We start from the raw sequence: 6619 nt of genomic DNA on the forward strand, positions 1-6619 counted from the left end.
GGATTTCACAGGAAACTTCACTTGATGATAGATTTTGGAAGTAAGACAGGGGTGATGCACCAATAGCTCAATATTGTCTACATCACGAGAGCTACAAACTACACCATGAACAAAGGGAAAAGACACATTAAGTATGATATGTGTAGATATACAATAAATCTATTAATATCGTCGTAGAATAACTTATTTATGCACTAACTATTATTTGAAGTTCGATGTGAGAATTAAGATTAAAGATCCGGCGCAAATTTAGATTTGGTACGCAGGTATGATCCATACCTGTGTTTAGTTAGTAATCGTCGTCAAATCAGTTTAATCGACCTACTTCATCAGCGCGAATGGAATGAATGAAAGTACGACAGCGATGCATCCGAGCAATGTAGACGCCCATCTTGGGTTCAGTTTTTCGAACATCTGTGAAGCAAAAAGAGGGAAACCAGCACCGAACGCAGATCTCACGATCGTGTTAGCTGCTAATGCTGAACTTGCTGACCAAAGGTAAGTGTCAATTAAGTAATTAAAGAGAGCAAGGAAAACGAAAAGAATTGACATTCCGATTAATCCACCAGCGATGAGTGGTGACCAAAATGAGATAGATGGATAACTTGTCCATCCGAACCTGTGACAATGTTAGAAATAGATCATTTCCTAAAAGAGCACCCATACCAGAAGAATCCAATTGCGAAAAGAATACCGCCAAGAGCTCCCTGCTCAAGACGTATTTCAGGTGGTGGGAGTTTAGGTGCGTGTTTCTCGACCGCTTTGATGTATCTTTCATCTCGTTAGAACGTCTATTAAAGGTAAATACTGCTCACTTTGGATTGAAGTAAAAGACGTTGATTAAACAGGCAATAAATCCACCAATGAATAGCGGTAAGAACATTAATCCTTGAATACCTTGAGATGACATTAGTAATGATATTTCAATATCAAGTCGACCCACCTTCATTGAAATTATGTCCACCGGGACCAAAGACAAATGGGTAAGCCTCGAAAAGCAAGTAAAGAACACCATATACCACACTCATGAAAATGGTCAAACTAAGTAACATAGGTTCGAGTATAAGCATTCTAAATGGTTTGAAGACGGTGTTTTGCATTTCGCTCTTGAACCCTCTCTTACGTAAGTCCAATGGTGACTTGTATCTGTCGTCGCCAGTTTCTTTACGCTTTTTCTTAGCGATTTGAGACAGCAACGCGGGTGCATATGTCTCTGGAAGAATGAAAATGATGATGAGAGTGCAAGATCCGGCAAATGCAAAAAGAACCCAGAAAAGTATACGCCAATCTGCACCACTGGAACTGATAAATCCTGAGACGATTGGGGCGATAGCTGGACCAGCAAAAGGAGCTAAACTGAAAATACTAAGCGCTGAAATAAGGTTAACACATTTTTATCTGACGTAGGTGACACTAACCGATTCCTCGTCCTATAGAAATGACGTCAGTTTGATTGAAAAAAGAATAGATGACATACTCTTAGGATCCCATAAGTCAGAAATGAGGGCACCACAAACGACCAATGGGGCAGCACCGAAACATCCAGCAAGTAATCTAAATATGAGGATGCCAGCTGTATTCGGCGCTAAGGCACATCCAAGGGTGAACATCCAGTAAGGGAAGAAAGCTATAAGAAGGGTCCACTTTCTACCCAAATTGCCTTCAGATAATGGTCCCCAGAGACTAAGAATGTTAGTAAAAAGCAAACGCCGGTATATCGCAACTTACAGTGGACCAATGCAGTATCCACCAACAAAGAGAGAAATAGCGAGTGTGGCAACCTCTCTACTAAACGTGAACTCTTGCATGAGGTTTAAAGCAATACCGGATGGTGAACTACTCGAGAATGTCGAGTTTAGAACGAGAAGACCACCAATAAAAGTGAGTGTCCATCTGTACGCACTTGACCAATTCTTTGGATTGCGTGGGTCACCTTCCTCAAATTCCGCGATAAGGTAAGGATCCTCCTTTTCCTCTTTTACGGCTTCGCCTGCGTCCTCGTCTATGTCATCCTCTCCGCGTTCGAGATCCTTCCCAAAAGCGACATTCGGAGGCAAAACGAGATCTGTGGCACCGGTGATTTCAGCGGATGCTGTAGGGAGTGGTAGACTATCACGTCGCAATCCTTTCAAACTCTCATTTGTAGGGACCGGGTAGAGACTTCCCTGTGAACCTTTACGGTTAATTGATCTGTTGCGGTTTACTGAGACAGTCCTAGTGGGGCTTTCTTGCGCTATAGATACTGAATGTTGTATTGGAGGTTTCTCTTCCTCAGCCATGATTGTAGTCGTCTAAGGAACGATAATTCTCGCACGAGGAAACTGGGGGAGTAGGGGGCCGATGGGTAAAATATATAGGAAATCCAAAATGTTTATTTATAGATACGAACATTACAAATATTATTGTATTAGATAATGTCGGATTTAGTAAAGTCTATATGGTTGACTACCGATGACGATACTTAAAGCGGCGAATAGGAAATTTGTAGATTTCGTTCCTAGTTGGAGATATAGCACTTTATTCATACTGGATAGAATATATCAATAGATCTAATATTGCTTTTTATTTGTGCTAAATGAACATACATCGTTCCTGTGCCGCTGGTACTATATCCGAGAAGTATATTGCTTTTGGCCGTATATATCGTGGTGATATATATTTTGATACGCCTCCTTATACACTCTATCAACCACTCCGTCATGTACCACCTTCTTAGAGGATTATACGAAGAGCTAACGAGGCGGACGGAGTATTCGATATTAGTAGTAGGATTAAATGATAGCGGAAAGACCACATTTGTAGAACACGCAAAGGAGATTTATACGGGGAAACCACGATTTAATTCCGGACCAACGATAGGACAGAATGGTTAGTCTATCAGTTATTAGAGTCTTTACTGATGGAAATACAGTGGTAAAAATACCAGTTAGTAACACTATACTCCAGTTCTGGGATCTCGGCGGCTCGTCTTCCTTTACAAGTTTATGGGACAAATACTACACAGACGCGCAGGCAGTACTCTACTTTATAGACGGCACAGATAGACAGCGAATGAGAGAAAGCTGGGAGACGTTCGAAAAGCTGAAGTCACATCCAGAATTACACGGTATACCGATCATAGTCTGTGCTACAAAACAAGACAAAGAAGGTGCGATGAATGGATATGATGTACAAAAGTTATTCGTGGAATACAGTAACAACACACCAACAACTCAATACCAGAGTCTAAGTGAGCGTTTAGAAGCTGCTGAACAAATCGATAGTCAAGAGGATGATAAGAGAAATCTAGTTCTAAATCTAATCTGCACAGATCAGAGTTCAGTGAAGGGTCTTATTGATGCTTTATTCATACGCGTACAGACCTCTCCGAGGTCCTGATCGCTATCACTTCAAGACGGTCTCTGATTTACGTATCGATAGGAATTGCTGTTGGGAGGATGGTTGCAACGTTTTAATAACGTCATAGACTTGTATGCTATTATATCTTAAACGCGTCCGTGGATCTGTGTAGTTTGCTCGTAAGCCTGTGACATCACAGTATTTTGCTGGTGGAAGCAATGAAGGTGGACATTCTATGGTGAAGAAGTTTGTTAAACTGTCTGGAAGATTCTCCAATTCTTTTATTTCTTCTTCACTGGCTTCTAGTTCTCCGGCTTTTATATCTGCCAACTTCTGTTTATCAAGTTTAATACTATCTAACTGCTGCTTCTCGCGTTCCCTTTCTATAGCCATAACCTGCTTGTATATCTTGTTACGCTTTGTATTAGACCATTTTGGGTTCTTAAATGGACGCGCTGTATCATAGTAGTTGTAGTAGTCGACGACTTTATCTGGTGGTTGAGGCGTAGAGGAGTCGGATACCGACGATTGACGTGCCTTCTTCTTTGGTGGCCTGTCAATATCGTTAGTTGAGGTAAGAGCTGCATTGTTACCCTTACATATCTCTTGCAAGTCAACGTTCAAGTAAAAGGAATAAATGTGGTGAGAATATACCATATAGGAAAAAACCTATCTAATATAACACCTAGCAAGCACGTTCTTAATGCCCAAGCAGCTATTCGCTCTCCGTGCTGCAGGAAATGGTTTGATGTGAGTTGAACACAATAAAAATACAGCGCTCATAGATTTCTCAGTGTCCAGAATGTCACGAGGAGAAAGAGGATCACCCATTAGCTAAGAGTTTAGAGTTGGCATTCATGTGCAAGAAATGTAAAAGGGCATTCAGGAAGGATATGACAGTATTTGAAGAATCAGATGAGTTTTGTCCACATTGTGACAATCACTTTGTATGTCTAACAATACACGCCTGTTTATGCTCACATATACACAGGTAATTGATGCAAAGACACCAGAAGCAGCACTCATGGTTGAAGGTGAAGACGCTCGCGTGGATAACAGGATGATAAAGGATGAGAGGAGCAAAATAGACCCAGAAAGAACTATAAACGCTCGTAATAATGAACTTAGTGATAGAATCGGATAATGCATCTTAATTGATATCTATTGTTATGTCTGCGTCATCTGCTATTCCAGACAAATCGCTGTCGCTCGAGTCACTGTCGCTACTACTACTACTTATACTACTATCGCTGTCATCACTGTCGTTATCGAACTTCATATGTTCTTCTGTTCTCCATCGTTTGTCAAGCGGTGTAGAAGACAACACTAGGACTGGATAATCTATAACAGTGGTCCCTCTGAGAGTTTCTATGATCTCCTCCGAGTGTTCTGCCTTGATGTTTCTCCCGTCCTGGCTCTTTATGTAGGTATGTAAGCAACTGATGTCGTCCATGTTCAATTTTTGCTTGAGGATGCTCTGTATAGTCATAGATTGTAACACCTGATGTACCACTCTAATGTTATCGCCTTCTACGATATCACAGGTCATCTTAAGTTCGCCCGCTCTTGTATCAAAGAAAGTATGATCTTTTCGCCGCCTTTCCATGCCCTGTGGACTGAGGAGCAGTTCTACGCCTTCATTGGCGTATGTCCGTATAAGTTCATTAGTTTTATAGTGTTGTCGTTGCTGCTGATTTGGGTGTATCGATTTTGATGCACCTTTACCAAGTTCTTCTACTAATCTTTTCTTCTCCTCTAAAAGTGTGAAATCATTCACTAAATGCATATGTTTGTAATCTTTCATTGGTATGTACGCCGTTTTGTCTCGCTCTCCATTGCATCCTGTACGCTCCTTATGCAATCTGCTACAGCCGACAGAACAACTGCGAAGCTCACATCTCGGGCATTTATACTTTGAAATAGCACCACAAACCTCACATAAGGAGGTTTCCTCAGAGAACATAGTTGATGGAAGTTCTAGTGAAATGATGTAATATAAAAAACTGCTGCATAATGTACAAATAATAATACAAGTAGGTTTATCCGATTAGACACGCTCACCGCGGAGTCTACGAGCGAGTTGAACGTCCTTTGGTTGGATAGTAACTCTCTTGGCGTGAATAGCAGCCAAGTTAGTGTCTTCGAAGAGTGAGACGAGGTATGCTTCACTTGCTTCTTGGAGAGCCATGACTGCAGATGATTGGAAACGCAAGTCAGTCTTGAAATCTTGAGCAATTTCTCTAACAAGACGTTGGAATGGCAATTTACGGATGAGCAATTCGGTGGACTTTTGGTAACGACGAATTTCTCTGAGGGCGACAGTACCTGGACGGTAACGGTGTGGCTTCTTAACACCACCAGCTGCTTGTGGAGCGGCTGTCTTTCTTGCTGCTTTGGTAGCGAGTTGTTTACGTGGGGCCTTACCACCGGTTGATTTACGTGCTGTTTGCTTTGTTCTGGCCATTGTAGTTACTCGAGAGTTATGATGTTGTAGTTAAAAACAAAAAACTTGTTTACTTCTTATAATATTTCGATCGCGCGCTAAAGGATCATGATCGTTGTGTTCTGATCTGATCTCGAGGTTATGTGAAGTGAGGACAACACATTATGGAAAATAAACTATACAAATAAATAATTCAGCTTTGTGGCTTTCTAATTATGTGTTATATCTAATTATTTCTGCGTAATTTGTTTTGAGATCAGTGTGTTTGGTTTCTCTGATCAAGCGCGACTTTTGATTTCGCGTATAGAGAGTGGTGATCGACCCTAAACGTATTTGAATATATCAATTATCATAGAGTAATGTACGCGGAATATAATGGTATATTTCTTACTTTCTTAAGTCCCCATCTTGGTCTCCTACTAGATCAGATCAACGATCAAAAATCAGCGCCCGTTCGAGGCGCCTGATCTGATGCGCGCCTCAGAATAATTTAAATACTGAGCGTTTGCCACTCTCTCTCCTCATCAATTAACTAGTCAAGTAAAAATGTCAGGAAGAGGAAAAGGCGGCAAAGGTCTCGGAAAGGGTGGTGCTAAGCGTCACCGTAAGATTCTCAGAGATAACATCCAAGTGAGTCTGTTATTTACGATATAGCAACCTTTCTAATTACTCCATAGGGTATTACCAAACCAGCTATTCGTCGTCTCGCTCGTCGTGGTGGTGTTAAGCGTATCTCCGGTTTAATCTACGAAGAAACCCGTGGTGTTCTCAAGGTCTTCTTGGAAAATGTCATCAGAGACTCTGTCACCTACACAGAACACGCAAAGAGAAAGACTG

The 6619-nt window shown here is 41.3% G+C and overlaps 7 protein-coding genes across 7 annotated transcripts in view; 3 read left to right on the forward strand and 4 right to left on the reverse strand.

Annotated features, from left to right (window-relative positions):
• Positions 1-115: 115 nt before the first annotated feature.
• On the reverse strand, positions 116-2399 carry WALSEDRAFT_34071 (MFS general substrate transporter). Its single transcript, XM_006960492.1, has 8 exons — positions 1729-2399; positions 1478-1683; positions 1419-1430; positions 944-1372; positions 816-897; positions 667-771; positions 326-619; positions 116-279 (listed from the first exon to the last, which is right to left on the reverse strand). Exons 1-8 carry the CDS (start codon positions 2277-2279, stop codon positions 231-233), a joined length of 1728 nt encoding a protein of 575 aa, XP_006960554.1. The 5' UTR covers positions 2280-2399; the 3' UTR covers positions 116-230.
• Positions 2400-2699: 300 nt separating this feature from the next.
• On the forward strand, positions 2700-3949 carry WALSEDRAFT_49088 (P-loop containing nucleoside triphosphate hydrolase protein; the record flags this gene model as incomplete). Its single annotated transcript, XM_006960493.1, has 2 exons — positions 2700-2868; positions 2912-3949. The coding sequence occupies 2 exons, from the start codon at positions 2700-2702 to the stop codon at positions 3376-3378; spliced, it is 636 nt and encodes a 211-aa protein (XP_006960555.1). The 3' UTR covers positions 3379-3949.
• Positions 2723-3961, reverse strand: WALSEDRAFT_61483 (hypothetical protein). Its single transcript, XM_006960494.1, has 3 exons — positions 3939-3961; positions 2912-3892; positions 2723-2868 (listed from the first exon to the last, which is right to left on the reverse strand). Coding segments are annotated over exons 1-2 (510 nt in total). The 5' UTR covers positions 3941-3961; the 3' UTR covers positions 2723-2868; positions 2912-3384.
• Positions 3962-4029: 68 nt separating this feature from the next.
• Positions 4030-4483, forward strand: WALSEDRAFT_22473 (hypothetical protein; the record flags this gene model as incomplete). Its single annotated transcript, XM_006960495.1, has 3 exons — positions 4030-4089; positions 4134-4286; positions 4331-4483. Coding segments are annotated over 3 exons (366 nt in total), but the record flags the coding sequence as incomplete, so codon positions are not given.
• Positions 4484-4489: 6 nt separating this feature from the next.
• WALSEDRAFT_30417 (hypothetical protein) lies at positions 4490-5143 on the reverse strand (the record flags this gene model as incomplete). Its single annotated transcript, XM_006960496.1, has 1 exon — positions 4490-5143. One exon carries the CDS (start codon positions 5141-5143, stop codon positions 4490-4492), a length of 654 nt encoding a protein of 217 aa, XP_006960558.1.
• Positions 5144-5377: 234 nt separating this feature from the next.
• Positions 5378-5804, reverse strand: WALSEDRAFT_34075 (histone H3; the record flags this gene model as incomplete). Its single annotated transcript, XM_006960497.1, has 1 exon — positions 5378-5804. A coding segment is annotated over one exon (418 nt), but the record flags the coding sequence as incomplete, so codon positions are not given.
• Positions 5805-6541: 737 nt separating this feature from the next.
• The window catches only part of WALSEDRAFT_41396 (histone 4), a gene marked incomplete at its 5' end in the record, with an annotated part of 544 nt that continues 466 nt past the window's right edge, over positions 6542-6619 (forward strand). Inside the window, one exon of the mRNA XM_006960498.1 lies at positions 6542-6555. Coding sequence (XP_006960560.1) covers positions 6542-6555 — 14 coding nt within the window. The remainder of the gene's footprint in view (positions 6556-6619) is intronic.

The sequence above is a fragment of the Wallemia mellicola genome, assembly GCF_000263375.1.
Source record: "Wallemia mellicola CBS 633.66 unplaced genomic scaffold WALSEscaffold_29, whole genome shotgun sequence".
Taxonomy (NCBI): Eukaryota; Fungi; Basidiomycota; class Wallemiomycetes; order Wallemiales; family Wallemiaceae; genus Wallemia; species Wallemia mellicola.

Bases quoted from the DNA above. Each gene is read 5' to 3' on its own strand.
- WALSEDRAFT_34071 (XM_006960492.1), bottom strand. From the start codon at position 2,279: ATGGCTGAGGAAGAGAAACCTCCAATACAACATTCAGTATCTATAGCG. The intron at 620-666 runs GTATGGGTGCTC...ACATTGTCACAG, and splicing joins TTCGCAATTGGATTCTTCTG to GTTCGGATGGACAAGTTATC. The intron at 280-325 runs GTAGGTCGATTA...AACTAAACACAG, and splicing joins ATTCCATTCGCGCTGATGAA to GTATGGATCATACCTGCGTA.